The sequence below is a fragment of the Marmota monax genome, unplaced genomic scaffold (assembly GCF_021218885.2).
Source record: "Marmota monax isolate L192 unplaced genomic scaffold, Marmota_monax_Labrador192_F-V1.1 WCK01_AAM20220418_F8-fsc00038, whole genome shotgun sequence".
Lineage (NCBI taxonomy): Eukaryota > Metazoa > Chordata > Mammalia > Rodentia > Sciuridae > Marmota > Marmota monax.
In genome coordinates, this window is record NW_026692498.1 from 5,823,879 (window position 1) to 5,840,501 (window position 16,623).

Here is a 16,623-nt window from a genome sequence, read left to right on the forward strand (position 1 = left end):
GCAAACACAGGTGGTGGTCCTAGCAAGGCAGGGGTGGGCCTAGGTGCCGCCCTGGTCTGCAGCTCTTGTTCGTACATTCCTTCGTTGATCACATGTATTTTTTAAATTATTTATTTTTTAGTTGTAGTTGGGCACTGTAATGCCAGATTTGTGGGATCCCAATAGACCTCCAGGAGCTGAATCCGATGCAATCACACAAGAGTCTTTATAGCAAACTCGAGCCTGGACTCACAACCGTTCCCAACACAGTGATCCCAGGGAGTGAGTCCTAGTCCTTTCTCCAGTGAGATTTTATAGGTTTTGGGGGGATACTCTATGCGTCACGTCACACAGCAAATCAATACACACCTCGGGAAAATCAAGCAACAACTCTTAACATTGATTAGCACATTCACTGATGGGAACAAGTTGGGTAGGGGTGATTGGTTAGTACAAGAGGGGATTCCTTTGATCTGATTGGTTTAGGCCACAAGGGGAGTACGTGCTGAACTACATGGTTTCCCAACATGTTATCAACTACCATAAACAACTGGGGGGTCATCTGGCATCCCAGGTATTTTCCCTGTCTCATGCTGATTGGGGGTTGCCATGGGTCCTCATCTAGCCTAACTGAGTCAGGGACACCTGGCGCAGCAGATCTCTCCTGTTATCTGAAGGCAAACAACTCAGAAGGGTGGGTATGTGCTTAGGAGTGCTCTGTGGGTTTTGCCAAGGACAAGGGTCACTCCCCCTTCCTTGGACAGGCTTTGCTCTGAGGTAGAGGCTGGTTTCTCAAAAATGGAGTCACAGCAGTTTCTCAGGCACAATATCTTTATCTTCTGTTGGGAGACAAAAGAACCATTTCAAATGAAAGGAAGCATTTCAAGTGAAAGGCAGCTCACTTCCCTCCCAGCCTGTGAAGTGGCCCTGCCTCTGCATGCCTTTGGATCCTCTGGCTCTCTGAGGCCTGCCTGCTTCCCCTTTGTCCATGAAGAACTAGAGAGCCATCCCATCCTGACCTTGACCTCTTGGCATGTTTCCTCAGTGAGGTGCAGCAGAGCCTCAGTGGCGCACAGCCTTATCTCTACCCACAAGACCCTTCATGGGTCACTCTCCCTTGTCCTTGTGGTCTTCTGCTCTGAACTGGGCTAAACAAGGCACCTCATCAGTCACAGGCCTGGCATTTGGTGGGGACCCAATAAATTCCAGTCCCTGTCCCTTCTTCTGGGCTCCTGTGACCTGGCTAGCTGACTTTGCAAAGTGGTTGGTATCTGGGGCAGACAACCCGGTCTTCGTAGCTGGTGACCACAGTGTCCAGAGTGGCTGTGGTGGTGACAGAGTTTGGGGGTGGGGGTGAGGGAGGCTGGGCTCTCCCACCCCTGGAGGACAGTCCTGGGCTTTCTTGTCTTCCCAAACTGTGAGCTCCTTGGCATCAGGAAGCATCTGTACATGGTGGGATCTAGGGCTGGGGGGGTCCAGGGTAGGAGTACACAGCCTGGATTCCGTGTTGGACAATCCTTGGCTTAAATCCCAGGGCTGAAGTCAGGAGCAGGTTATCATGTTCTCTGAGCTGCTTTGCCCTTGGTGTTATATATGATCTAGCTCACTGGGCCCATGGGCATTAAATGAGATCCTCCATGGACAGTGTCCAAGCACAGCACCTGGCACTTGGTTAGGTGTTAAGTAAATGTGAACTCATAAAACTGATTCTGAGCTGAGCGCATGCCTATAATCCCAGCAATTTGGGATTGAGGCAGGAGGACTGCAAATTTGAAGACAGCCTCAGCAGTTTGGTGAGGACTTGTCTCTAAATAAAACATAAAAAGGGCTGGGGCGGTAGCTCAGTGGTAGAGTGCTCCTAACACCACACACACACACACACACACACACACACAAAACCAATTCTGTAAGAAGGTCCAGCCCATGAACTGCTCTCCTGTATAACACTTAGAATCCATAGAGGCTTGTGGGGGGGGAGTCATAGTTGAAGAGAGACCCAGAGGTGCTTCGACTGGAATGTGGTCTGAGCTGTCCCCATAATGTCCATTCATCTGCCTGAGCCTCAAGGTGAGTGGCACAGCTTCATTTCTGGCCTGAATGAATGAGTCTCATGCTTGAGGGATTCACCCAACCACACCAGGAAATAATAGCCAGGGTTACATGAATCCATTCTATCCCCAGGTGCTCTGGATGGAAATATGAATTTTTAAAAACTGTAATGTGAACCTAATCTGATTTTTTTGAACTAGGGATTGAACACAGGGGTGCTTAACCACTGAGCCACATCCCCAGCCCTTTTTATTTTTCATTTTGAGACAGGGCCTTGCTAAGTTGCTGAGGCTGGCTTTGAACTTGTGATCCTCCTGCTTTAGTTTCCAAAGTTGCTGGGATTACAGGTGTGAGTCACATGCCTGGCTAATCAGAGCTCTTGGTAAAACCCTATCTGACCAAAACCAAATGTGAATTCTCTAACATTACTGAGCCCTAAGCTGGGATAAACCTGGAACATCACATTATTCCCCGAACTTGAACTGGACCATTTTATTCCCATCCCCTGCCCCAGTACTAGGAATCAAACCCAAGGTCTCACGCATGTTTAATGTTCTACTGCTGAGCTACATCCCTAGCCCTTTTTATTTTTTTGAGATTGGGTCTTGCTAAATTGCTGAGACTGGTCTTGAACTTGCAATCCTCCTGCCTTGGCCTTCCCAGTGGTTGCGATTACAGGCATGCACCACCATGTCTGGCTAAACTAGACCATTTTGTTTGAGACAATACACAGGTTACTTAATGACAGGCAGCCACTAACATCCCGCTTCAGATGAAGAACCACTTGCACCACAGCTCAGGTTACTGGGCAGGCTTGCAGCAAGTGAATGGTGTTGGGGTCTACATGGAAACCCCTCCTGAATGACATAGTCCACTTTGGATTTTTAGTCTAGGCCATTCAGGAATAGAAAGCAATTATTTCTGGCTTCTATTTTCAACTTCATGCTCTCTCCCATGTATGACTACACCAGAATGTTCTTGTTCTCTATCAACCTAGGGAGCTCAGCCTAGCTCGGGAGATTCTTTAATTTCCTAAAATGTGGGTTCCTGGAGCCCTTGATTGATATTTTCCTATTATTATTATTTTTTACTTTTGTGGTGCTAAGGATGGAGCTCAAGGTCTCGCGTAAACAAGGCAAGCTCTCTACCAGCGTGCCTACAGCTCTGGCTATGATGGGTTTTTTTGGGGTACTGGGGATTGAACTCAGGAGTGCTAAACTACATCCCCAGACCTTTTTTATATTTTTGAGACAGGGTCTCATAAAGTTGCCCCACTAAGTTGCTGAGGCTGGACTTGAACTTGCAATCTTCCTGCCTCAACCTCCTGTATAGCTTGGACTACGGACATATACCACCATACATGGCAATATTTTTTAGATGTGATTTACGTTTAAATCAAAGACTTTAACTAAAGCAGATGACCCTCCACCCCAGTGTGAGTGGGCCTTGTCCAATCATTTGAAGACCTTTAGATAAAAGGTTTCCTGGAAGGAATTCTGCCACAAGTCAGCAACTCAGAAACCCTGCCTAAGTGTCCAGCCTGCTGCTCTGCAGAATTCACAATCAAGACTGTAGCCCCAGTGGGCACAATGGCACTCGCCTGGAATCAGCAACTTGGAAGGCTGCAGCAGGAGGGTTGCAAGTTCTAGGCCAGCCTCAGCAACTTAGTGAGATGCTGTCTCAAAATAAGATTTGGTGATGTGGCTCAGTGGTAGAGCATCCCTGGGCTCAATCCCCAGTATTGAGGGGGGCCAAAAAAAGACTGCAACATCGACTCACCTGAATTTCCAGCCTGCCCTAAAGTTAACAGACTTGCCCGTCCCCACAATCACATCAGCATTAGCCAATTCTTTAAAGTAGATCCCTTTGTGTGTGTGTTCTATCGGTTGTCTCTCTGGAGGAGTCTGAGACACTAGATAAACAAAGTAAGAATGTGTATGCTTTTTTTTTTTTTTGAAGGTATTGGGGATCGAACCCAGGAATGTTCTACCACTGAACTGCATTCTCAGCCCTTTTTAGTTTTTATTTTTAAACAGGGTCTTGCTAAGTTGTCCCTGTTGGTCTCGAACTTGCGATCCTCCTGCCCTAGTCTCTCGAGTTGCTGGGATTACAGGTGGGCACTATTGCACTCAGTTCCCTGCTTTTTATATATGTTGGTCTCTGATTGGTCCCACTTTAAAGATGGGGAGACTGAGACCCAGAAGAACTTTCCCCAAGGTCCTGAAAGTGATAAAGCCAGCCCTCCCAGCCATCCTGGTGGGGTTTTCTAGGGCTCCCTTGGCTCCTGCACCCTGGCTTGACCAAGCGCTGTTCTGCACTTCATTGTGCCCCTATCTAGGTCTCTGCCTCTCAAGACGGCAACCAATTAATGAATCCAAGAGGTCTAATCCAAGAGGTCTAATCATGGTGTCTACATGGGGTGAGCTCTTACCTACCTCGGTCCACTTGTAAAGGTGCTTGCAACAAGAGGCAGGACACAAATGACAAGTGATGTCATTTTAATTGTTACACTTACCACTGGAACTAGTAGGGGGAAGGGGAGGGGGTAGGGGCAGGGGCAGAGTGTGGGTTCTGGCTTCATGGGTCTAAGAATGCCAGGTCCTGCAGGTATAACCTCAGGAGCAGACATAAGAGGTGGCACCAGGCCAGGCTCCAGATGTCAGGCTAGGATTGGGCCCTCCCTGGGAACCGTGCTTCCTCAGTTCAGTGTCCCCAGGCTCTGGGGTGGTGTCCATCCGTGGAGGCGCAGTTCAGCAGGCCCAGCCTGGGGACAGGTCCAGACCAACCAATTCTGCAGGTTAGCACGCAATTCCTTCCCAAGCTGGTGTGACAGTCAGGGGGCAGTGAGAGTCCCATGCTGGTCAGATCACCACGCAAAAATTCTGGGTAATCCGCCGCCAGAAGTTGCGACTTGGGCTGCTGAGAGCCACCTCAGCTGCCTCCTGGAAGACCGCGTGGACGTTTTCATCCAGCCGAGCAGAGCACTCAAGGTACACCACTGCACCCACGGACCTCGCCATCTCCAGGCCCTGACAGGGAGAGGTGGGCGGGGCTGCCGTAAGCTGGGGGCGCTGGCTGGGCCTCGCCTCCCGCCTCCCTGCAGCCCTCCCAGCCATCCTGGTGGGGTTTTCTAGGGCTCCCTTGGCTCCCGCACCCTGGCTTGACCAAGCGCTGTTCTGCACTTCATTGTGCCCCTATCTGGGTCTCTGCCTCTCAGGACGGCAACCAATTAACTTCTGGCTCAGCCAGGCATGCAGCAGAGAGCGGACTTCCTCTGTGGGCCTCTGTGCAGTGGGCGGGAGGGGTAACTCTGATTTGCTCTTTCCCGCCTTCTTCCTTCTCCAGGAGCCTCTTGGAAGCTGTCTAGGTAGCATTTCCAAGTACCCGCAGTTCCTGACTCCTGGCAGCCTGCAAGACCCCTAAGTGTGCTCCACACCAGGCATTGGGGAGAGGTGCCTAGAGGTGTCCTGTCCCAGTCCCCTTAGACCCAGGCTGGGCTTCCTACCCTGTGGTAGGTCACAGGCTCTGACCCCGTTTTCCGCAGCTTATTCACCAGAGCCTTGTCCTTGCGCAGGTCAGTCTTGCAGCCCACGACGATGATGGGCACTCCTTTGCAGAAGTGAGTCACCTCCGGGTACCACTGCAGCAGAGTAGGGGGGAGTTTGAGTCAACAGGAGTTCTGGGCTGGGGATGTGGCTCAAGCGGTAGCGCGCTTGCCTGGCATGCGTGCGGCCCAGGTTCGATCCTCAGCACCACATACAAACAAAGATGTTGTGTCCGCAGAAAACTAATATTAAAAAAAAAAATTCTCTCTCTCTCTCTCTCTCTTTAAAAAAAAAAAAAAACAGTTCTGCCCTCCCAGTGGGCCATGCTCTTGCTGCCCTGGCTGGACTCCAACAACCACGAGCAGAATGGGCAGAATGGCCAGTATGCAGGGAGCAAACTCTCAGGACCAGGCTGATCTAAGAACTTATGTGTGTGAATGCATTAACCCCAGGGCCCTACCAGCATATTCTGTAATAAGCCCATTGCACAGATGTGGTCATGGAGGCAGGGAGGGGCTACGTAACTTGGCCTTGGTCATACAACTGGAAATGGTAGGATTTGAGCCTCAGGGGGTGGGGCCCACAGCCCTGTTCTCCCCTCCCCCAATCCTGTCTCTCTGAAAGGTAAGGGAGCTCATGACCACCTCCTAAACTGGGCCAAGTATGTATTTGCTTAAAAATAAATCATTTCAGCTGGGCATGGTGGTGCATGCCTGTAACACCAGTGCCTCCTGAGGCTGAGGCAGGAGAATTGCAAATTTGAGGCCAGCCTGGGCAATTTAGCAAGACCCTCAGCAACTTGGTGAGACCATGTCTCAAATAAAAAGGGCTGAGAGCCAGGTGTGGTGGCACACACCTGCAATCCCAGCGGCTCTAGAGGCTGAAGCAGGAGGATCGGGAATTCAAAGCCAGCCTCAGCAAAAGTGAGGTGCTAAGCAACTCAGTGAGACCCTGTCTCTAAATAAAATACAAAATAAGCAGGCTGGGGATGTGGCTCAGTGGTCGAGTGCTCACCTAGCACATGCGGTTCGATCCTCAGCACCACATAAAAATAAAGGCATTGTGTCCAACCACAACTAAAAAATAAATATTAAAAAAATACAAAATAGGGCTGAGGATGTGGCTCAGTGGTTGAGTGCCCCTGAGTTCAATCCCTAGTACCTCACCCCACAAAAAAAAAGCTGGGGATGTGGCTCAGTGGTAAGGTGCCCCTGGGTTCAATCCCCAGCACCAAAACCCAAAAATAACCTACAAAATTAAATAAGATAAATCAGCTTACAAAATGGTTGCAGCACCTGTCTGTCTTAACTGTCACCCCTTGGAGACAGCTCCTATCTCTGTCACTGCTCTGTGGAATGGGAGGCCATGAGGGCTGAGTTATTTTAGCCTGGGCTGCAGCTGGGGCACCGGTGTCGGGGGAGGGGCCTTCCATCTCCAGGAGTGCCCAGTGGCTGAGTGTGCCTCTTCAGGAAAAAGTGGCACAAACTGTTCAGCTCCTGGGGTCAAATGGGCCTCAGTAGGATCCTAGGTAGATGCTGCACAATGCAACACCCCTAAATCCAACAGGGAATTCTCCCAGGTCTGTGCCCAGGTCCTATCTCCTGGTTCCCAGGGGCTCTCCTCCTCCTCCTCCTCGGGAGCTTCTCTGGCTCCCAGGTCCTCCCCAGTCCCTGGCAGCTCCTAAGTGCCCAGCCTGCCCTCCAGAGGAACTGCAGACTCCCGCCTCTGCAGACCTACGCTGATGCCTGCAGTGGGGGTGCAGGACTCTGGGCACCCCCACCACCCCAGCCTGCTCTTTCTCCTGCTGGGAAACGGCAGTTGCCACTTTCCCGTTACTCTGGTCCTAACTTCCCCCTCACACCCATGACCAGTTCATCAGCCGATTCCATGGTCTGCCTCCCGCAGCTTCAGTCCACCTTCCTCCTCCCTTTCCCAGACACCCCTGTACCCCTGCCACCAGAGCCCAGAATGGCACCTAGCACAGAGATGTGCTTAATAAATGGCTCTGAATGAATGCAAGTGAAGGGCTGCCTGGGTTCCAATCCTAGAGGTGACACTTTAATAGATGGGTACCTTTGGATAAGTGACTTGCCTGGGAACAATAATAGTAGCTACTCTGAAATATTGTTAGGGGGATTAGATGAGCAAATAGACACATATGAGCACCCAGGACAGTGCCTGGTATATAGTAAGTTCTAGTAAATGTTGCTGTCCCCATCCTTGTTATCACTCATGCTGTCACTGGCTGTGCCCCGAGGAATCTTGGAATAGGCCACTGCACAGAGGCCCTGGCAGTGGTGGGTGAGGGACTGTGCCAGGCTGGGTAGAGGATCTCAAGGGACTGCATCCTAGACATCTAAGGGCAGCCTCGGGAACGTTACATGAGTTGGGGCATCCTGGGAGGCCTGGCAACCAGCAGTGGAGACATTGGGAGGAGCTGCTGAGAGTGGCTGGAATCTGACTTCACGGTTCATGCCACCTTGGGCAGGCACAGCTGGGGAGATAGTTCCTCTGTGTCCCCCAGCATTCTCACAGTCATAGTGGAAAGAGCCAGCTTCTGAGTCTGCAGTGGGGACAGGCAACAAGCGCTGGGCTGGGAGTCAGAGCAGATTCTGCCTCTACATCCCTGGAAGACGCTGGGCCAGTCCCTGCCCACTTCTGGGCCTCAGTGTGCCCACATATATACCCAGGGCACCAGACTCAGTATCAACTAGGGTCTGCCAATCTCTGATGGTCAGCTGGGTCAAGGGTGGGGATGCCGTGGCCTGGGCTATGGTTATTATGGAGCCTCCCCACTACCCAGTACCTACCCGGTTAAAGACGTTGTCAAAGCTGTTTGGGCTGGTGACATCAAAGCAGAGCAGCAGGACACTGGCATCAGGGTAGAAGAGGGGCCGTAGGCGGTCATAGTCATCTTGTCCTGGGCAGAATTGTGGGGGGGGTCACTCCTTCCAGGTCTCTTGCCTGCTGTTGGCACCTCCTGGATAGGGAGGCCATCCCAGCAGGTAGGGGCTCTGGAGGGCCTAGTTTTGTGCCTAATGTGAGTATCCCCCTGGGGTGGTGCTTACCTGGCCTGCCTTAAGGATGTGCCAGCCCTGGCCTGGGAAGAGCATTTGCCAGGTGGCCCTGCAGCAGGGGCAGAGGCTAGGTAGAGCCAGCCTGTGGGAGACTGAGCAGCTGAGGCCCACTACCATTCGGGAGCCTGCTTTGCCTGGGCTTGGGGGCTGAGGAGGAAGGGACAGGTGGGACCCCACAAAGACACCTTAGCTCATCCAAGGCAAGAGGAAAACTCGGATGCCTTCAGTTTAGCTTTGAGTTCACCCCTGTATGGGTGAGGCCAGAGGCCAAGATCAGGATCAGGTGGGTCTCAGGGAAGCTAAAGCCAGGGTGGAAAGCCTGGGAGGCCAGGACCAGTCCACGCCTTGAGAGCCCAGAGCTCTGGACTCCTATTTGTCTCCAGGACTCAGGGGCTTCCCTGGGATGGAGGCCGCAGACAGGTGCAGAAGCCAGGAGGGATCAAGTTCCTGGGGGCCCCCAATCCTAGCCAACACCTGTTCCTTGGAGGCTGGCTGGCTTCCCAGGATTAGAAGAAAGGGACAGGGCTTTGTCCCAGGCATCTGGGCCCACAGAAGTCCCTCTTGCACCCTGCCCCCACCAAGCCCCAAACACCCACCTGCTGTATCCCAGATTTGGAGGCGAACAGGTTTGCCCTTCACTTGCAGACTGACGGCATACCGCTCAAACACTGTGGGGGTGTAGCTCTAAGGAAGGAGGAAGGGGGAAGGGGAGGTGAGGAATCTTCTAGGAGGGGTGGGGGCTGGCCAGCACCCAGGAATGCAGCACTGTCCCCTCCCCAGACAGTGTTCTTGTTTCTGGGAAGGCTCCCAGGTGGCCTGCCTGGAGGGGAGGCCTAGAGCCGTGTGGCTAAGACCTCCTCCGTCCCTGGCCCTGTTTACCTCCTTTATAAAAGATTCAAATCCCTGCCAAGGAGCATTGCTCTCAGGAGTCAACAAGATACTGGGGGTACAGACCCTTGCACAGAATTGGCACCCTGTACATGCCAGTTACTGGCGTTTTCTTTGTCCTCCTGGACAGGGTCCTCCCATTTCTGAGCCTTCATTCATGCTGTCCCCTCCTCCTGGAATGACATCTACATCTGTTCCTTGTTCCTTCATGGATTCGTTCAGCAAACACGAGGACCTTCTCAAGGTCCAGTTATAGACACAAAGGAGCATGCCACAAACAAGACTCAGTCTGCCCAGGGGTCCCTCCTTTGCCTCTCAAGCTCTTGAAATTCAAACAAGACCCATGTCAAATGCCCCTTCCTGGGGTTGCCTTTCCTGATCCCCTCCCTGGGGCATCTCTAGAGCCTGTCATCCAGGACAGAGGCCCCTCCATGCCCTGCCCTGCGTGAGCTCGCTGCTTCTCCACAGAGGTCACACACATGTGAAAGAGGACAGGTTCTGTCCACAGATGAAAATGCAGGAGTGAAGAGGGAGGTCTTGCTAGATGGGCCTTGGGGTTGGGTGGGGGGGTCTGGGCAAACGGGGGTGGGGGTGGGGGCTGGGGACTCCACTGTGTCACTATTAGGCCCTCCTGCCCTGGGGGCACATTCTATACTGTCTGCATCTTGGGCCTCGATGGCTTGCTCAGGTTGGTTGGTAGGGCCACAGTGTGTGTTCTCTGTTCTCTTCCCATCCCATGCCAGGTGGGGCCCCCACCCGCCTGTGACTCAGGAGGACTTTTGTGGCCTATTTACTGGCTAGCCCACTTGCTGGCCATCTGAGACAGACAGGCCTTGGCCGGTTGGGAGGAGCAGCACCATAGCAGCAGGACAGTACTGACTCCAGGACACCTGGGAGGCCACAGAGGATGGTGGGGGTCACTCAAGAGTGGGCAGCTGGGGAAGAAGGCCTTGGATCTGCCACTCTTGTCATTCTCTCTACCAACTGAGAGTAATAGGGGCCCAGCCATCTGCCCACCCCCCACCTGCCTCAGGTCCTTTGCCTGTTGGGAAACAGTGTGACCTGGTAATGTAGGTAGGATCATTGGTGCTGGGATCAGCTAGGCTTGGCTTAGGGTCTGGCTCTGGCACCTAACATTTGTGGCCTTAGGCCAGCTCTGTCAAGGATTAAAGGGGAAGAGTGTCACCTTATGATGTGGTAGGGGGATGGACTGGCAGGAAAAGCCCCAGCACAAAAGCTTACTACTTAGCTGATCGCCAGAGGCAGTGGCTACCCTATCCCCTGTCCATCCCTCTGGTGACACCACCTCTCTCATCCCTCCTCAGCGTCTATATTGAGGTGTCTTCTGACCCAAAATGCAGGCTGGGTGACACAGAGCTCCTGGGAGACACTCGGTGTCTTGCAGAGATGTGAGTGGTGAAGATCTGGAAGCTCACCTTTCACTGAGGCCCTTGAACACTCGCGGCCTTTCCTGGCACCATCCTTGATCCTCGTGACCTTGGAGAGCAGTACAATCTTTGCTCTCCCATTCTCCAGAGAGGCCCCAGGAGGGTAGTGATTTGGCCCAGGTGATATGCTAGACAGCTGGGCAGTTACAGAGCCAAGTCCCCCTGGCTCTAGAGCCCAGATTCTGTCCCCAGCACCTGCCTCTCCTGAAATCACTAACTCCAACTCCTGATGTCCGGAGTGTGCAGGAAAGTGATCAGGCCGCCCCTATGACTTGAATTGTCACTGCCCTTCCCCTTACTCTGGAATGTGGCCCCGGAGACACTCTATACTTTTTATTGTGTTCTTTGACCCCCAGGGAGGGTCACCCTCTGTCCATGGGACAAATAAGTACCTAATCTTATCTGCTGAGCTATACTCAGTCAGGAAGGCAGGGCTAGGCCTGTATTGGGCCAGGACAGAGATGACTCAGCCCGGGGCCTGCCCTCATGGGGCTCACACACCAACAGTGGATCATTACAGAATCGGGGACCCAGCTCAAGAGAGGGTGTCAGAGTCTCCCCAGGAAGGATGCCTATGGGGGCTAGACCAGAAGGGCTCAGTGAACTGAGCAAGCAGAACTGGGTCCTGCTGCCTCTTGTTGACATTTTGGGGCCTTTGGGCATTGGCCCTGTGGAAATGGTTGTGTTCCCAAATTCCAGCCAGAACTGGGCAGGGGCTGTCACCCAGCCCTGGATCCCTCCCTGCCCCAGGAGCTCTGTCCACCTTGCTTTCTTCTGCCCTGTACCTGAGGTTGGACCCCAGTGATGAGTCATTGTGGAGTCTTCAAACCCCCAGTCTGCTCTCCAGCCTTTGTTTAGGGCAGGAAGCCTGGGAGATGGGACCCCATCCTTCCTACTGCTGGCTCCCTAGGCTTCCAGGGTTGCCTGAAAGAGGAGGCTGAGTCCAGTGGGCAAGGCATTGGGGCTGGTCAGCCTGGGCTGGACCAGCACCACCACAGCAGGGCTGTGGCCTCTAGGCAAGGCTGCCTCCCTGGCCTATTTTCCCATCTGTAAAAGACTTTCCGGCTCTTGAATCTTGTGGTTCTTTAATAGAAGGTGCTTTTAAAGTGCCAGGGAAACCAGACAAAGAGAGTCCATCTCTTGGTGATGAGCATGCCCACCTCTCCCCTGGCTGCCCCAACATGTCCTCCAAAACGGTCCATGGAATGTAAAGTGTGCATTTCCATGTTGTAAAGCTCAGAAATTGCCACGATCTCACCACCTAGGATGACCGATCCAGGACATCAGTGGAGAGGGGCTGCCCTTCCACACCCCAGTCTTGTAGATGCCCTCCCCTGGGCCCCCTGTGGCATCTCTCCAGCATGCCATCATAATGGTTGGGTTCCCATGGGCATTATCTGGGGGCCTAGAAACCCACCCCCAACCTAAAAAAATCTGCAACTAGCCAAAGAAAGTGATGTCATTCAGTTCCGAAAACCACAAAATGAATGGCTGGATGTTACCACAGTGGAAAGAAAGGCCCGGTGCTGTTTGCAGGCCCGGCCTCTCCTGCTTCCACCATCAGAGGCCTGTACAACCCAGGAGGAGGCTCACTGGAAGAGAAAGTGGGGAGGCTGGACACCACCCATGGGCTCCTTGGGCTCTCACTCCTTCCTGGGCCCAACCCCTGCCCCTGGCCTGGCCCTTGGTGCCTGGGGAGTCCATCTGGACAGCCAGTCAATAAGAAAGTCAGAGAAGGACTAACAGTCAACAGGCCCAGGGCAGCCAGGATGCGCCAGGTGTCACATTGAGATGTCCAGTGGCCTTACCTTCCTCTACCTCATGACCTACCAGGTCGCTGTGGCCCATGGGGCAAAACTGAGGCTCAGAAAGGCTAAGCAAGTTACTCAGGGGCACTGGGGTTCGTTAGAGGAGAGCCCAGGTGCCAACCCAGCTGTCTGACTCCAGAGTTGGCCTGCTCTTCTCCTCTGAGGTGTAGCCAGGGGATGAGCACTGCATGGACAAGGGCCAGAGAAGAAATGATGTTTCCCAAGAAGGACATTTGCCAGTTTTCAGAGAGTCCTTCTTATGCGCAGGCTCAGAGCTAAGCACTTGACCTCTGGTAACAGGCTCCTCTATTAACTCAGGTGGTCACTTTCATTATTCCTATTCCAGTTAAGGAATCAGGCACAGAGAAGGGGAAGGGCACACAGCTGTAAGTGGCGAAGACACGATTTGAATCCTGCCAAAGACCTCGGTCTCTCAGCCTAGATGTGCCAAAGGGCTCCCTTGGGATGTACTCAGGGGGTCCAACTCAGTCTCTGGGTCACGCCTCCCGGGTAGGTGCCATTTGCCCGACGTTATATATGACATCTCTGGGAACTCCACTCCCCAGGGCAGATTGAGAAGAACTCTGCCCTTGACCCCACACCCTGCCCGGGCCGCGTGCACCCCTGCACAGACAGGGCGCGCTGGGTCGCCGAGCGCCGGCACTCACCTCCGGGAAGGCCCCAGCGGCGAAGACCATCAGCAGCGACGTCTTCCCGCAGCCGCCGTCACCCACCAGGACCACCTTGACCGACCGCGCGCCGGGCGGCGGGTCCTCGCCCTCGGCCTGGGCCGCCCTCATCCCCGGGCGGGCGCGGGCTGCGGCGGCGGGCGCGGGGCAGGAATGTGGAAGGGGCGGGGCGGCGGGAGGAAGTGCGAGCCGGGCGGCCCGGGGGCGGCGGCCCGAGCGGGCGGCCAGGCCCAGGTGAGACGCCCCCGCGGGGATGCGGGGCGGGCTCGGGCGCTCGGGCCGAGTCCCTTTCAACCGCTCGGGAAGCACGACTGAGCATCTGCTGTGTGCGGGCTCTGGGTCACAGGAGCCCTGGGTCCTCGGGAGGGCACCCTGGTCTTGAAGGGGAGGAGACGAGTAGCTGGGCCCCCTAGAGGGGCTGGGGTGCGGACAGGGAACGAGGCGCCTGGCCGGCTTCACCTGGGAGGGAAGTGGCTCTGAGCGAGCGGTGACCTTTGCCGCATGAACGAATGAATGACACCGAGCACAGCACGGTCCTCCTTCCAGGTGTTTCAGGCCAGGTGGGAAGGGGGTGGCCTACCCTGCCCCCTCGTTCAGCACCCGGGAGCCTGCTGCAGGTGGCTGACCACTTGTTTCACCTTGGCTGGCACGTGATCTAGGGAAAGCCATGGAACCTTCCATTCATAAGGTGCTTAAAGCATGGTGACGTGTCGGGTTCTTCGGGTTTAACCAGCAAAGATGGTCCCAGTTTCCAAGGGCCTGGGGCCTGGGAACTGTTCAGGACAAGGTCCCTGCTTTGAGAAGCCCTCAGCCTAGAATGGGAGAGAGGCAGGACCTTAGTGTGATAAGACCCACACCAGGGAGGGACAGGCGGACAGGAGTAGGGGAAAGGGGCTCCTCACCCAGGATGGGGGAGTCAGAAAACCCTTCTTACAGGAGAGGCCAGAGTCTTAAGGAATGAGTAAAACACGGTGGAATGAGAGAGAAAAAAGGGTGTTCCAAATGAGGAGGCGGCATGTGCCATGGTATGGAGGCAGAGTGAGGGGAGCCCCGCCCCCATCCTTCCCAGGGAGGGCGGTCGGCACCCTTTGGTTGGGAGCTGGTGCTTGGAACACTTTGGATGCCAGGAATAAATCCAATATCAAACTGGAAACTTACTGTCACCTGACCTCCCCACCCCTGTTAGTGACCAGAGTTTAAACCTTTAAAAAATGAACCCAAGCTGTCTCCTCAGATCTTGGACTGGACGTTGAAGTGAAGCTTAAGGGAACAGGGCAGAGGCCTGTGCGTGAGGAGGCAGAGCCCCACGCCCCTCATTCCTGTCCCAGCTCACCCTCAAGGCTGGCTCAGCAGGCTGAATGGAGCTTCACCTGGACGGAGGGAGCCTCCCCAGGACGGCTCCACCTTTCAGGTGTCCCTACCTCCCCGAAACTACCACAGGGCTGGGCGGTGACTGGCTGGGCGTGCCCCACCCAAGGAGTGGTGAGGAGGGGCCCAGTCCCCCACGATCAGCTGTCAGCCTCGTCATCGTCATCGCCTGTGCTCCAGGCTGCTGTCATCAGGCAAGCTGGAAGGCAGGTGGGGCCAGACTGAGGGTGGAGGGAGCTGAGAGTCAGGCCTCCGTTGCTATAGGAATAATCATCCTAATGACATGCTTGATGGCTGTCATGCTTTACAGTTTCTCTGAACTTTGCCTAATAGTCACAGTGCCCATTAATGGAATGCAAACCATGTGCAGGAGGTGGGAGTTTTTAGTCCCATTTTGTAGATGAGGAACCCGAGGCTCAGAGAGGTTAGTCCTTGTCTGAGCTCCACAGCTAGTAAAAGGCCTAACTAGAATTTGGACCCAGGTGTGACCTCAAAATCAGACCCCCAACATCATCCCTCACGTGGGTTACTGCATTCAGCTCTCAAACTGCAAGGTGGGCAGGGCCAGGGAGCTGCCTTCCCCATTTTATGGATTTGGGAACTGAGTCTTAGAGAGTGGCCACAGATTGTCTTAGGCCAGCAGGACCAGAGGCAAGATTTGATCTCCTGATGTCCAACCCAGCCTCACCCCACCTTATGCTTGTGCTCCTGCAAGAGGCAGATTAATCATTGGGCCATGGCCATCTGCCCGGTTGGTGAATTTTCCCCCAATCTTCTGGACCACATTGTTTTCCTGGAGTTTACTTTTGGATGGAGTGGTGCCCAGGTCACACAGTCGGCCTGGCCAGGGCACTGTTTACTATTTTGCTGTTTACTGTGGCCACTGTTGATTTTCAGCCTGTGGGTGACTCAGCCCCTCCAGGCCCCGCCAATCCTGAGCTGGGAGTCCTTTCTGAATCCAGCAGAGTGAATGACTGCCCCAAAGAAAACACGGGAGGAGCAGAGAGGCTGGACCAGCCCTCAGTCTTGCAATGCAAGGGACCAGATAGTATGGTTTAGCCCCAGCCAGGGCATGGCCACTTCAAGGGCGGGGACCATGGTAGACTCATTGCTGTGCTCCAGTGTGTGTCAGGTGGGCACGAGCTGTGGCTCAGGATGTTGTGTCCAAGGGAAGGCCTGGCTGGCTGAGCAAGGGGTGGGAGGAAAAGGATGGAGTGAAGAGGAAGAAGGCAGCAGGCAGGTGTGCTGGCGGAAAGGAACCAAAGCTTGCTGGGATGAGTGTGTGACACACCAGAGGGGGCCTGGCCAGGGCACTGTTTATAGACTGCTCCTCAGCCCCTTCCTGCTCCCCAGCTTCTGCCCCATTCCTGACACCCTGTCCCCACCTTCCTGAGTCTGATTCCCAGGAGTCTCTGCCTGTCCCAGTCGATTCTCTGCTGCCCCCGTGTGGTTTCTGCACTGCCATCACTGCAGTTGCCTGCTGGGCCTGGGGTTTCCCGCTTGGGATATGGGGTGTTCCTAGGTGCCTGAATGAGGAAGGAAGTGCAGGCCAGGGGAGCAGAGCCTCAGAGATGCCTGGGTCCTGCCCCTGGGTTACCTGGAGTGTAGCTTACAAAGCACTGGCTCCATACACCTCCTCTGGACCCTCCCCTCTCATCCCAAACTTCAGATCCTGGTGCTCAGCCTGAACTTCTTCACCCCAAACCTTGACCTCACATTTGCCACATACCTACTGCGTGCCAGGCACTTGGCCAGTGTCATCCTATTCCACC

The 16,623-nt window shown here is 54.3% G+C and overlaps 1 protein-coding gene across 1 annotated transcript; it reads right to left on the reverse strand.

Annotated features, from left to right (window-relative positions):
- Positions 1-4,509: 4,509 nt before the first annotated feature.
- On the reverse strand, positions 4,510-13,624 carry Rhod (ras homolog family member D). The gene is made up of 5 exons (XM_046445800.2): positions 13,463-13,624; positions 9,247-9,334; positions 8,384-8,493; positions 5,534-5,668; positions 4,510-5,057 (listed from the first exon to the last, which is right to left on the reverse strand). The coding sequence occupies exons 1-5, from the start codon at positions 13,592-13,594 to the stop codon at positions 4,890-4,892; spliced, it is 633 nt and encodes a 210-aa protein (XP_046301756.1). The 5' UTR covers positions 13,595-13,624; the 3' UTR covers positions 4,510-4,889.
- Positions 13,625-16,623: the final 2,999 nt, after the last annotated feature.

Coding starts and splice junctions, on each gene's coding strand:
- Rhod (XM_046445800.2), bottom strand. CDS start 13,594: ATGAGGGCGGCCCAGGCCGAGGGCGAGGACCCGCCGCCCGGCGCGCGG. Junction 9,335..13,462: donor CCGCTGGGGCCTTCCCGGAG/GTGAGTGCCGGC, acceptor CTCCTTCCTTAG/AGCTACACCCCCACAGTGTT. Junction 5,669..8,383: donor TTGACAACGTCTTTAACCGG/GTAGGTACTGGG, acceptor ACTCTGCTGCAG/TGGTACCCGGAGGTGACTCA.